Below are 14,312 nucleotides of genomic sequence, written 5' to 3'. Positions count from 1 at the left end.
ATCCCATTCTAAGTCTGCATTTCTGATTGGCAGTAGTGGACTAGAACTGACTGACAAGCAGAGTTTACCGTTAGAAAAGGGTATGTGGTCTCAAGTGGAACTTAAAAGTGTTTTTAGTTCCTGTTTGGGGAAAGGGTAAATATAATTAAGTTTAAACTTTAAAAAATTAAGGATATATGGTATAATTCTTGGGTTACCCAATAAAAAGATTTTTTTAAAAAAGAATTTAGAATATATAACTTCCAAAACCAGTAGAATTTAAAAAAAGAGGTGAAAAAGGATACTTCAAAAGAAGACAAGAAATAAGATTTAAAAACTTAAGAAATGGGCTTCCCTGGTGGCGCAGTGGTTGAGAGTCCACCTGCTGATGCAGGGAACACGGGTTCTTACCCCGGTCTGGAAAGATCCCACATGCTGCGGAGCAGCTAGGCCTGTGAGCCATGGTTGCTGAGCCTGCGCGTCCGGAGCCTGTGCTCCACAATGGGAGAGGCCACAACAGTGAGAGGCCTGCGTACCGCAAAAAAAAAAAAGAAATGGCAACAGAAATATCTGTTTTCTAGATATAGAAAAATTGATCAGTACCATAAATGCAGTAGACTTAATGCTATAAATAAAAGACAAAGATTATCTGATTGATTTTTAAAATAAATTTATTTATTTAATTCATTTATTTAGGCTGTGTTGGGTCTTCATTGTTGTGCACGGGCTTTGTCTAGTTGCAGCAAGAGGGGGCTACTCTTGGTTGTGGTGTGCAGGCTTCTCATTGCGGTGGCTTCTCTTTGTTGTGGAGCATGGGCTCTAGGCATGTGGGCTTCAGTATTTGTGGCACGCAGGCTCAGTAGTTGTGGCTTGTGGGCTCTAGAGCACAGGCTCAGTAGGTGTGGCGCACAGGCTTAGTTGCTCTGTGGCATGTGGGATCTTCCTGGACCAGGGCTCAAACCTGAGTCCCCTGCATTGGCAGGCAGATTCTTAACCACTGTGCCACCAGGGAAGTCCCTGAATTTTAATAACATAATTTTATGCTACAGAAAGTATAAGAGTGGGAAAATAAATATTAAAAACATACGAACCAAAAGAAAGTTTGTATAGCTGTATCAAACAAAATACAGGAACACCTCAGAGTTAGTGCAAGTTCAGTTCAAGATCACTGCAATAAAGTGAGTCACATGAATATTTTGCTTTCCTAGTGAATATAAGTTACGTTTACATTATACCATAGTCTATTAAGTGTGCAATAGCATTATGCCTAAAAAATGTACATACCTTAATTAAAAAATAATTTATTGCTAAAAAATGCTAACCATCAACTGAGCCTTCAGAGAGGTGTGTAGTAACGTCAAAGATCATGGTCACACATCACCATAACAATGTAACAGTAATGAAAAAGTTTGAAATGCTGTGAGAATTACCAAAATGTGACACAGAGACATGAAATGAGCAAACGCTGCTGGAAAAATGGTGACAATTTCCTTGATGCAGGGCTGCCACAAACCTTCAGTTTGTTAAAAATGCAGTATCTGGGCTTCCCCGGTGGCACAGTGGTTGAGAGTCCGCCTGCCGATGCAGGGGACACGGGTTCGTGCCCCGGTCCGGGAGGATCCCACATGCTGCGGAGCCGCTGGGCCTGCGCATCGGGAGCCTGTGCTCCGCAATGGGAGAGGCCGCAGCGGTGAGAGGCCCGCATACCGCAAAAAAAAAAAAAAAAAAATGCAGTATCTGTGAAGTGCAATAAAGCAAAGCACAATAAAACAAGCTATGCCTGTACATTTTAAGTATTACTAGAGATATAGAGGGTCACTACATAATAAGGCTCAAGTCACCAGGAAAATAAACTAAGCTTGTAGGCATATAATCTCAAAGCAAAAGTTGATAAAATTACAGCTTATATAAAAATCCATTATCAGAGTCAGATTTTAAAATATTTCTCTCAGTAACTGACAGATGAAGGGAAAAAAAATCAGTAAAGCTATAGATGATTTGAACAACATAGTTAAGTAATTTGATCTCAGGTGTCTACCTTCTGCCCAAAAGACTTCTTTTAGCATTTCTTGTAACGTGGTTCTCCTAGTGCTGAATTTTCAAAGGCTTTGCCTTTGCTTGAAAAGCATTTTTGCTGGGAATACAATTCCAGGTTTACAGGGTTTTTTTTTTTTTTTTTTTTTCCAGTACGTTTAAGGAATTCTGATGTCATCCTTATTTTTGTTCCTCTGTATGTCATTGTCTTTTTTATCTGGTTGCTTAAAATTCTTAAATTTTTTCTCTTTATTACTGGTTTTAGGCAATTTGATTATGTTGTCTTTGTGAGTCTTCTTCATGTATCATGTATCATCAAATCCCTTGCAGCTTGTTGAGCTTCTTGGATCTGGGGGTTTAGAGTTTTCAAGTTTAGAAAATATAGGCCTCTTGATGTCCCACGGCTCACTAAATAGTTTCTATTGCTATGTCTTCAAATTCCGTGATCTTTTCTTCTGCTATGTCTGCTCTGCTATTAATTCCATCAGCATAATTTTTATCTCAGACATTGTAGTTTCCATCTCTAAAGCTCAATTTGGGTCTTTTTAACATCCTCTTAACTTTTCGAAGATAGTTGTATGATATGTTTTAATATCCTGTCACAATTCTGACATCTGTTTCAGTTCTGGGTCAGTTTTGACTGGCTGTTTTTCTCATTATGGTCATGTTTTCCTGCTTCGTTGTATGCCTGGTAATCTTTAACTGGATGTCAGACACTGTGAGTTTTACCTTTGTGGGTGCTAGATATTTTTGTATTCCTATATATCTTCTTGAATTTTGTTCTGGGATACAGTACACTTGTATGTAAATTATTTGACCCTTTCAGGTCTTACTTTTATGATTTGTTAGTTGGGTAAAGAGCAGTGCTCAGTCTAGGGCTAATTATTCCCATAGTAAGAACTTCCTGAGTTCTCTACCCAGTGCTCCATGAATTATAATTTTTTTTTTCATTCTGTCTGGTAGGAATATGCACTGTTTCTGTAACCCCCTAATCCTTTCAGATTGTCCTTTCTCTAGCCTTGGGTAGTTGCTGAATACTACAAATCTCTCTGCGCAGCTCTCTCCTCTTTGGGACTTGGCCCTATGAACTCGAACTCCCTGGGTTTCTCCAGACTCTCAGCTCTGTCTCCTCAACCTAGGGTATCTCCCAGTTTTTGTCTCAGTTTCCTTTCCCCGTATTAAAGCTTGGAAACTCTCAAAGCAGTAAGCTGAGGTAATTATAAGGCTCACCTAATTTGTTTTCTCTCACGGATCACTGTCTTTCATTCCTGATATCACTGTCTTGAAAAACAGTTTCATGTTGCTTTGTTTGTTTCAGAGGGGAGGGTTAAATCCAGTCCTTATTACTACAAGTTGGTCAGAAGTGAAAGTTCTAAAACTATTTTTTAAATTATGCAATAAAACAATTTTTAAAAATCCTTAGGGGGACTAATATAAAATTACTGTGCAATAGGATAATAGTAAAAGATAGGAAATGCTGAGATCTAAAAAGGTTAGAAAATTCTAATAGGTCCTCAGGCACAGGCATGAAAAGATTTTCATAATGTTACAAGTTTATCAGTTAGGATAGGTTAGAATTATGTTATGGTAACCACCCTCAAATCTCAATTACTAAAAGCAAAAAGGTTTATTTCTTACTCATTTTAAAAGTCCATTGCAAATTGGGAAGGTGATTCTTCTCTTCATCACAGTTACTCAAATGACAGAGCAACCACCAACTCAAACGTTGCCAATAAACAAATTAGAGGAAAGACAGGAGTCTAGAGAGTCTCAAATTGGCAATTCAATTCTCCAGCTCAGAAGTGGAGCCCGCGATTCACGGGCCAGACCCAGAAAGATGGCACCACCCAACCATAAGGGAAGTGTAATCCTGCTATGTGTCTGGTTCTCTAGAGAGAACTACTGTAACTACATGGTGAAGAGCCCTAATGACTATCACAGACCACGCTTCTGGTCAGTAGTTATTCAGTGTATCCTCCTTCTTATAGCCAGAACACACTCCTTCTCTTCGAAGGAGAGATAACTCAACAGTACCATTAAATCAATGGCATCAAGCTCAAAGTTCAGCATCTCTTGCTAGTCTCTAAATCAGGGGATAGTATGCACTAGTCACCACTAGATTGGTTATCCTATGAATTAAAAAGCTGTCCTTTACACACACAAGGTTGAAACAGAGATAGAAAAACTGTAAATAAACACTCCTATCCTGAAGGAGAAAGATGGGAAACACACAAGCAGTCACTGGTCCAAAACAATTCTCTGCTACAAGGACACTACTCTGGTGGTGCAAAAATTCGTTGATGAGAACCTGACTCTGCTTGCTGGAAGGGGGTCTCTAATCAATTGCTGTCCGCTATTGATCCCACCACCCAGGAGGTCTTTCCTTTTTTCTTTATCCTTCTTGACCACAGAGGTAGACATTGGGGAATATGTTTTATTTGGGGACCAAGCAACTTTCTCTGTCTGCTACCCCGTGTAGAAAGCTGGGGGCCCAAGGGTCATTTTGAGTTCATCAGTCATAAACTTTTAGTCCAGGCTCATGGTTTGACAGTTCAACTCTCTCAAAATTTTTGCTTTTTATTTATCTGACTGCAGTCAGCAGTGAGCCAATACTCACACCCACAAATTTAAAGATGTGCTCCCCCCAGCTCCTCTTTACACTTGACTGGAGTACCCTGAGTCCATCAGGCACTGGTAGAAGACTGACGTTTTAGCAACTGTTTCCTAAGCCATTTTATATATCTGAACAAATTACTGGGCATTGGTATTTCCAATTCCTGACAGATATTAATATTTAGGATGTGGGTATGAGAAATGAAAACTTCTGGAAATTCTCAGGTATTTCCAAATTACACAGAATTGTGATTCTATATTTTTCATAGCACCATACTTAATATATTTAAAATAGTTATGAGTGACCAAAATAAATACTGAATCATTTTTCTGTGATAGTTATACTAAATGTTCCAGATATTTTCTGTTAAAAAAGACATAATAATAAATGTTTATTAACATGAACCAATGTATTGGGACAAGATTATATATATCAATACCATTATATCTACCTGACATAGATATTTGATAACAGAAAACATTAAATAAAGGAAACGTTAACAAAAATGCCAATAAGTCATTTTTTAAATTGAAAGCACTACAAATATTTGTTTAAAAGTTTTTCTTAAAATGAAATCTATCATACTAAGTGAAGTAAGTCAGGCAGAGAAAGACAAATATATGATATCAATCATATGTGGAATCTAATTTTAAAAAATGATACAGATGAACTTATTTACAAAACAGAAACAGACTCACCGATTTTGAAAACAAACCTATGGTTACCAAAGGGGAAATGTCGGGGGGAGGGATAAATTAGGAGCTTGGGATTAACATACACACACTACTACTATATATACACACACACACTACTATATATAAAATAGATAACCAACAAGGACCTACTGTATAGCACAGGGAACTCTACTCAATATTCTATAATAACCTATATAGGTGAAGAATCTGAAAAAAAGAATGAATATATGGAATATGTGGAATATGTGGAATATATAACACAACATTGTAAACCAACTATACTTCAATAAAATTTTTAAAAAAGAAATCTAAAAAGACACAACACATTAATTGCCCTATCTGATAGTCTTTATCTTTATTTTATAACAACTATTCCAGACATAGAAATTCTTCTTTCATTTTTGCGTTGATATTAGTGAAGTTGCTAGGGACTGTCCAAAAACATCTTCAAGTTGGTGTTACGTTACATGTTACTTCATAGAAGCTCTTTTCCTTTTTTAATGATAAAAATATTTTGTCTGCTAGCCCAGATTTTGGTCTTACTGTTGCAATTGATAGTGTCTTTGCTAATTTAGACTTTAGATCAGTTTCTGATCTCATTTCAGAATGTTCCACAACATTTACTTCTTTTCTTTGTATTTATTGTTTAAGTATTTGTAAAGAATAGCACCCTTTGGCAAATAATCATACACTGGGAAGTGCCAATAAATTTATTTGGTAGTTACTTGACCAATGCTACATTTGGATCTCCTCTCAAGAGTAAAAACACCACACAGAATCACAAGTCAAAATTGATAACTTATGGAATTATTTTGCTTCTACAACATGTTATTTTTGGAAGACCATTGATGGGATTTGTATAAAGTATCCTATGAATATAAACCTACTAATTTTTATTTTACTTGCAAGAATGACTCACCATTAGCAGCAGACAGGGGTATGAATATACATTTATACCATGGCAATAGCTACAAGTATGACTTGAGTGATCAGACTATGACCACTTCTCTTCTGGGGCTCTTATTGTGGTTCCTGGAAATGTTGACTTTACTCTTGGACTCCACCTGTCAGCATTCCCTAGTCTTACTTTTGAGCTTGACTTCAGAGGATTCCTGCAAACCAGTAATGGCTCTAACTTCATTACTTAGCTTTAATTCTCATAGGAAAGTTACAATACTTTTTCCTGTTTCATCGATTTCTTGACTGATTTGTCTTGAAATTCAGAAAAATATGTGTTTCCCAAGAAATGCTGTAAAGGAATTTCCACATAGAAGAAACACTTCAGGGCCTCTCCTTAACCTAATTAATTGGTATGATGGCCATATTCTTAATTTAATTAAGTTTTCTTGCTTAGGCCTTCTCCTTTTACTGGCTGGGGGTGAGAAGTTTAGCCTTTTCCAACCCTGCAAGTATCTGGATTTGTGGACTTTTTCTATTCTCTTTTGTTCCTACTTTAAATCCTACCATTTCTCATCTGAGTCCACTTCTTTCTCAGAGTAAGTTGTCAAATGCAGCCAATATAGTAACCAAAGCATGCCATTAACATTTTGTTAGTCAAACTCTTCCAATAGAGATACAACTTCATTACGTACACCATTTGTCTTTCAAGTATTACAGTCAAGTTTACCAAATCTCTCACCATAGCAGAATGTGGATCACCTCATGTAGCCTTGCCATCTGCCACCTAAGCCAATGCAATACACTGGTGTAATGTAGCTCAGCTGTGTTTCTTCTAATGGCAGCAATCCACTTTCAGGATTAATTCCTACATCAGTAGGGAGAGACTTAGTTATGCTGTAGAACAAAAATTCTCTAACTGCAGTAGCTTAAAATAAAAATGCTATTTCTCCTTCATGCTATATGTGTATCTAAATAAACAGGAAGGCTCTTTTCATAGTCCCTCAGGAACCAAGACTGATATAGCAATCACCATCTGAATAGTAAAAATGTTACCATGCTTGAGGGAAAAGAGGGTTCTAAAGAGTCTCACATTAACAACTAAATCCTCGAAACCAGAAGTCACTTTCACTCACAACTCACTGGCCAGAAACTAGTCATATGGCCACACGCTAGAAATATTTGGTGAATAGCAGGAATGAAAATCTACATTAGGCTAAAAACAAGCTGACTTTGAAGAATCAAAGAAAAAAATCTAGATGAATAAACTCTGAACTTCTACAAGTTAATGCTGGACCGGGAAGCTTTCTATAAGTACTATGGTATGATAATTAAAATAAGTATGGGTTTCTATTTTTCAATTTAAAAACTGAATACTCTTCAATCTAATAAATTATACACTTAGAATTTTAGTACAGGTAAATAAAATATGGACCAAAATTTATGAAATAAGAGCTTCACTGCAGTGTCTATAATAGTGAAAATAAAAGAACAGTTACAAAGTTATGATTATACCCATATAAAAATATAGGGCAGGGCTTCCCTGGTGGCGCAGTGGTTGAGAGTCCGCCTGCCGATGGGGGGGACACGGGTTCGTGCCCCGGTCCGGGAGGATCCCACATGCTGTGGAGTGGCTGGGCCCGCGAGCCACGGCCGCTGGGCCTGCGCGTCTGGAGCCTGTGCTCTGAGACAGGAGAGGCCACAGCAGTGAGAGGCCCGTGTACAGAAAAAAAAAAAAAAAAAAAAAAAAAAAAATATATATATATATATATATATATATATATATATAGGGCAGGGGTTGGCAAACTTTTTCTTCAAGTGCCAGATTGTAAATCCTTGAGACTTACAGACCATATGGCCTCTGTCATGTACAACTGTGCTGTTGTAGTGCAAAAGCTACAACAGACAATATATAAACAAATGACATGGCTGTTTTCTAATAAAATTTTGTTTACAAAAATAGGTAGCCAACTGTGGGTCATAGTTTGCTAGCCCCTGATATAGAGCAGTTAAAAATCAAGTTTTTAAGGCAGTGCATAAATGCTTAAAATATTTTGAAAGCTTAAAACTACAGTTTATAGTTACCAAATTCTCCACAAATGGCAGGTTTTACTTAGTATTTAGGAGGGAAAATTCATCTTAAAAAAGAGGTTGAATTGGGTGAGTAATGTAGTCAGTTTTTCTGTTCTGTTTTTGGAAAAGTCAAGCGACCCTAGATGTACCTGAAATACTTCTGTAAACCAACATCCAAGGTCACCTCTGTGATCAGCAGTTATTCAGGCCATTAACATCTGCAGCTACAGCTTCATTTATAGCTTGGTCCAAAAATCTTCATAATGATGACCCTCTGTGTCATCAAAGAAGACTAAATTATGCATAGTATATTCTTTTAAATAACAAAAGTGATTTTATAATACTTTTAAAAAGCAATTAAAAGTTACCTTTAGCTAACTGTAAAAGTAATTTCACCTAGGACACCTCATCCCTCGATGATGTTACAGATGCTGCTACAGATGTGCTTAATTCCTTACAAGATGATCCAAGTGAAGTATCTTGGAGTTTATAGATTTTGAGATGAAAATTAAACATTACCATGACTTTAAAAAAAATCTATTTGACTATTCATTTTGTGTACATGGATTGGCAGATATGCCTCATTAGTAAACAATATTTTTAAAATAATCATTTCTCTTTTAATGCTTAGACATAGGTAAATTGTGTTTTATTTTTTAGCTGAAAAAACAAGTCAGTGTTATAGTAATCTAGTAAAAATGAAACACTTGCAATTCTTTTTAGTGCCTATATACATACAAAAGTCCTAATTCACTGAAGTCAGTACAAGTGAGTGATCCGGGAGTAACAAGTTTGATGGAACAAAAATGATCATGTCAACCATAGTTTAAAAATGACATTACAGAAGCCTAAAAAAATGTAATGATGTCAAAACATTTATAATTATTATATAAAGTGTATCTTTAAATCACATGCTGTCTTTCCTGTTAATAGAATATTCACTAACCCCTCCTCTTGAGGTAAAATTCCTCAATTCCTATTAGTAAAAGAGATCAGTAGGTCCTCTTCTTTAGGTTAAGAGGTCCTCCATTCCATATGCATATAATCACTGTAGGAATAATAAATAAAACTGTAATTAGTACCATCAATGGAAGGGTTATTTGCAAAAACTGATATATTTTAAAAAGGGACATTCAGTATAAATGCTAGGAACTATAGATGTGGTAGAAAACACTAACTTCAGAATCAGATCAAATTATGTTCAAATCTTGGCTTTGTAACCTCAGACAAGTAATTGCCCAGATATCTTTTTACTTACAGCTAAAACAAGGTGACTCATATCTTGTCAGTTCCTTTTAAAAAATGTTTAGAATAGTTCTTTAAAAATTTATAGGGTGAAAAAAATGACAATTTCCTCCCTAAAACATTGGAGAGATACAAAGGGGAAGAAATAACATAAATAAATATGGCATTAAGATTTTCAACGTAAATTAAAAGTGCATCCACAAAATGAATGTTTCTTAACTGCACATGTAATCAATCGTAATTCTGTTGTTAGGCAACAGGAGACTATAATATAGTAAGGCACCTTGGTAGTTAGTTCTTAGGCAAAGAGTCACTTGAGTGCATCACTGGCTTTCATAGTCAATCAAGAAAGTCTAACTGCTTGTTGTGTATTGGTTTGTTATGATTTCAAATCTACTGTTTATGACTTAAGTGAAGTTGTTTTGATCTACAGGTAAATTTGTTTACACTAAGGAAGCTGTGCCAGGATGATGTCATCAACATCTGCTGTTGTTGATAAGTATTCAGCAGCTCAGCCATTAAGGGGTGCCGCTGGGGAGGATAATCAATACGAACATATGGAAGAGCAGCTATCAAGTGATGGACATTTAAACTTTAAATACCAAGAATTTGTGAGGACTTACCGAGAGTGTTTAGTCTGGGCAAGGCTACTCTTTTGCTGACTTACATAGCTCTGTGACGATCTTGAGACACTTGCTCCTGCCATGGCCAGGCCACTCTTGGTCCTCAGCAGTGTTAAACTGTGCAGCAGTCTCAGGAAGAGAAGGGACATCTGTTCCTGCCTTGGCAAGGCTACTCCTGGTAGGCAATGGTGTAAGTCATGTAATGGTCCCTGGAGTCATAACATTTGGAACAGCCCAGCTTGCTTACCGACACCGGTACTGTCACCCCCTAGCTACATGCCCCAGCAGCAAGGGACCTACGCTGGCAGCTGATACCCAGCTTTTAGTTGGAAGGACTGACTCTACAGACAACCAATTCCTGGAAAGGTACACCTCAACTAAATTTGGACTTTCTTTCATCTCCTCTTTGCCTAGAACAATAGTGTAATCAATCTATTATTAGTTTGGAGTATGTTATTTCTTTATTAGCTAGTTAACAGACATTATCCTGTATGGTATCGGCTTGCAAAATGTTATTTTTATAAATTATAATTCTCACAGTGAACTGGTGTTAAATAAGTTATTGGCAAAGAAAATCTCAGTCCCTGAGCACAATTTGCCTGGACAAAACAGCACTCTAAAGCAGGTGGTGGCAATCTACAGTCCACTGGCCAAATCCAACCAACATTCTGTTTTTGTAAATAAAGTTTTATTGGAACACAAACAGGCTACCATTTACATATTGTCTATAGGTGCTCTTAAGCTATAAGGAAGAGTTGGATAATTGTGACCACACAGTCCACAATTATTCACTATCTGGCTCTACAGAGAAAAAGTTTGCTGACCACTGTGCTAAAGCGCTGCCACTCAAAGGTTTGGTTTGCATACCTGAATTGTCTGTTCCTGATCAGAAATGACATAAGGAGATTATGTGAAAACAGAAACCAACTATGTTACCAAGTACAATATTCACTTCAACTATTCTTTTGTTTTCATTGCTAGACTTTCTCAATGAAGGATTTATAGTCTGGTACAGGTTCCTTTTCTCACAGTGGATAGGTATAAACTATTCATTGATCAGGTACTTTCAGTACCACTACTGTAAGTATATAGGGGCAGGAGAAGGAACTACTCAAAGCTCACAAGGGACTACAGTGTCACTTAGAGACTTATTTTGGTACAGTGCTCTAGGTTTTTGAAGCATTAGGTAACAGCCTTGGCAACTAATTGAATGAGATTCAGAAAATGGTCCTTACACAGACTTTTTCTTCCCTTTACTCCAAAAGTCTTCCCTGCTATAGATTTATGTTTCAACAAGGTGAAGGATGACAGTTAATAAGTCCCTCTATCCCATCTTTTCTTGGGAGCAGGAAAGATAAAAATATTTGCCCCCACCCTCAAAAATATTCAAGAAAATAAGTCAATAAAATATTTTGTCTATTTAGCCTCTTTAATTTACTGAGCAGATAGAAAACTATAATATTAAATTATAATTCTCTTGAAGTAGAAGAATTTGTAAAGCAAATCAATTCTCTGTAATTATTAGCAGTTCTTCCCCCTGTACTTTAAGTCTCAATTTAAAATAAATCATGCATCAATTAAAGAATATGGAATAAAATCTACCACTAACTTTAACATGAAATTTCCTTGAGCAATATACAATTTCTAGAGGCGCCAAAGGTAATCCGACTCAAGCAGCTTTCTGAAAAATAAAATTATTCAGGGACAGATTTTTATTGCAAATATTTACTCAAAAACTACTATATACAGCAGAATTTTAATAGCCATTTTAAACATTTAACATTCAGTGAAACAAAATTTTAAGAATTCAAAGCACATTTTAAGAAGTAAAAATGTAGCATTTTAAATAAAAGTTTGTTAGTACGTCAAAGCAAACTACTGTTACTCATATTATTCATTTCTATATCTATTATTTTCTATATGATAAAAAACTGAAAAAATCAATTTAGCAGCCATCTTATGGATAAATTAGGCTAAATATCCCAAACCAATTTTTTACATCCTGCTTTAGGTCCCATTTGAATTTTCTATTTTACAATTACAGAAAAAGTCACTTAAACATGGCTGAATTCATGCCAGGACATGTTTTCAGTTTACTGCTTTACAATATCTACATTAATCCATACTTTGGTTTGGTTTCCAGACCATTTTTATGGGTCTATTTCTAAAGAAGATCATTAAAACAATATTAAGAGCATAATAGCTACAGGAGTTTCAACAGTGGGTTTCTACTTTATACAACTAGTACATCAAGGGATTTCTGCACAGCTTACACACTGACAAAAAGCACAAATATAAATTTTTATTTTAATAATTTCACTTTCACTGAAAGTTTAATTAAGGTAAGCTTACAGCCTGGCAGGCTAACACTTGTATGGAGGTACACAGATTCAAATATTCTGTTTACATGCTTCTGGCAGTCTGGAATGTAATATTATATCCAAAATTAAGTTTATGTTCATCCAAATTCTCATTAGATCAATGAATTTAGCATTCTAAACATGCTCCATTTACCAGTATCATACTCAAAATGAAACCTTCATTAACAAAGCCAATTGGCCATTATTTTAAATCAATTATTCCCAAAAGGTATGTGGTTTCCAAATCTCTTCCTTTAAGTTAATTGAAAAGGATGTACAGGTAATAAGGACTTTTAGTTTAGAACTGATGGAAATTTCAAAAGCTTTATTAATATAAATAATATTCTAATATTCAATTCATATTGACCACCAGGTTCCATAACCTCGAAAACTGATAAATGAGACTTTTTCATTGCAAACTTAACTTTCATTAAAATCTTATTCATGTCTTAAAAACTTCTTGGAAATTCATACTAATCATGCTATTAATGATGAATTGATTTAATAACCGAGGTTGAATATACAGGTAAAGTGTATGAATGACCTCCCTCACATTTTTCTATCTCTGCACTCTGCAACAGCACCACTGAGCTCACCTGATAGCACTGTTCCAAATGCTCTTATCGTTGGTACACTAAAACTTAGAATGCCTAATTAATTTCAACTTCTTTCTTTTTCATCTGCCAGGTCTCCTGTTGTCTCTGTTGTGCTAAGGCTATTTTCTCCAGGAACGTCATCTGTTTGATCAGACACTACTTCATCAGTCTTGGCTGAAGGATCACCACTACCTTTCTGAAGAATCTCTGTGGCTTCAAACTCAAGCACTTCTGATGGAGTCAAAGGTTCCAAATGAATACTGCCTTGCTCACTAACATCAGAACTAACAGATTCAGGTTCATCTCTTTTTCTCAAAAACTGATCAATGCTAACATCACCAGATGTTAATTGCAAATCCTTAATATTCTTTGAAGAAAATCTAGCTTCACTGGCATTGCAATCTTCAATCTGATCACGTGCAATGAGGTTTTCTGAACTTTGGCACCTCTTCAACTCTGTTTCCTGACAAATGTGCTCTATTTGTTTTTCCTTTTCCACCTTATCTGCATCAATAATTGAATCATAACTGAAGATATTCTTTGAGCCAGTTTCCTGGTCTTCAAGACAGGTATCATTTTCTTTATCTGAACCTGATACACCTTCTTCACTTTTTGTTGTTGATGAGCCTTCGAATAAATGCACATCACATCCATTTTTTATTTCCTCTGAAGAAGCTTCATCTTGTTTACTGAAAAAATAAAGCTATTTATTATCTATTTCTTTATAATACAATGTATTTGAACACTATTAAAATAAAGACATTCTCTAAAAAAAAAAAAAAGGCACACTTGCCCACCGAAAAAAAAAAAGAAAATTGAGCTCCCTGGTCTTTGCCATGATGTTACAATTTAGGAGGTGGCCATGTTCTTGGGCAAAAGAGTGAGAAACTCCATAGTCGCATATTAAAAGGAGTCCTGAGGAGTCTATTCATTGTTTTAGTTCTGGTTATCATTATTTTTATCTGTTCATACCCTTGCTTATTTTTAGTTAAAATGTAAGTGTGCTTATTAATTCGTAAGAGTCATTTAAATAAGGAATGAATATATGTGGAAAAAACCCTATTTCTCTTTTATGATTTATATGTCCTCTTGGGCTTAGAGTGTTTTCCCTATGCAAAATCAACTAAGCATTCACAAACATTTTATTGATTTTTTAACAGCCTAATTTATAAAAACATAAACACATGCCTAAAAAA

The 14,312-nt window shown here is 35.8% G+C and overlaps 1 protein-coding gene across 7 annotated transcripts in view; it reads right to left on the bottom strand.

Moving 5' to 3' along the window:
* Positions 1 to 5,236: 5,236 nt before the first annotated feature.
* ZNF280D (zinc finger protein 280D) overlaps positions 5,237 to 14,312 on the bottom strand; it is a 163,007-nt gene continuing 153,931 nt past the window's right edge. For 2 of the 7 annotated variants that reach the window (XM_060005918.1, XM_060005919.1), the window contains exons 20-23: positions 11,770 to 13,805; positions 10,205 to 10,335; positions 8,661 to 9,340; positions 8,125 to 8,566 (exon numbers count right to left, since the gene is read on the bottom strand). In XM_060005918.1, the coding sequence (XP_059861901.1) occupies positions 13,181 to 13,805 (625 nt within the window). In that variant the 3' untranslated portion in view covers positions 8,125 to 8,566; positions 8,661 to 9,340; positions 10,205 to 10,335; positions 11,770 to 13,180. Of the gene's footprint in view, positions 7,088 to 8,124; positions 8,567 to 8,660; positions 9,341 to 10,204; positions 10,336 to 11,201; positions 13,806 to 14,312 lie in introns of those variants that run through there. The other 5 variants (XM_060005917.1, XM_069540482.1, XM_069540479.1 and 2 more) reach the window with 4 other exon arrangements.

The sequence above is a fragment of the Delphinus delphis genome, chromosome 2 (assembly GCF_949987515.2).
Source record: "Delphinus delphis chromosome 2, mDelDel1.2, whole genome shotgun sequence".
Lineage (NCBI taxonomy): Eukaryota > Metazoa > Chordata > Mammalia > Artiodactyla > Delphinidae > Delphinus > Delphinus delphis.
Note: the sequence above shows the minus strand (reverse complement) of the source record. Positions and strands in the feature narration are given on the sequence as shown.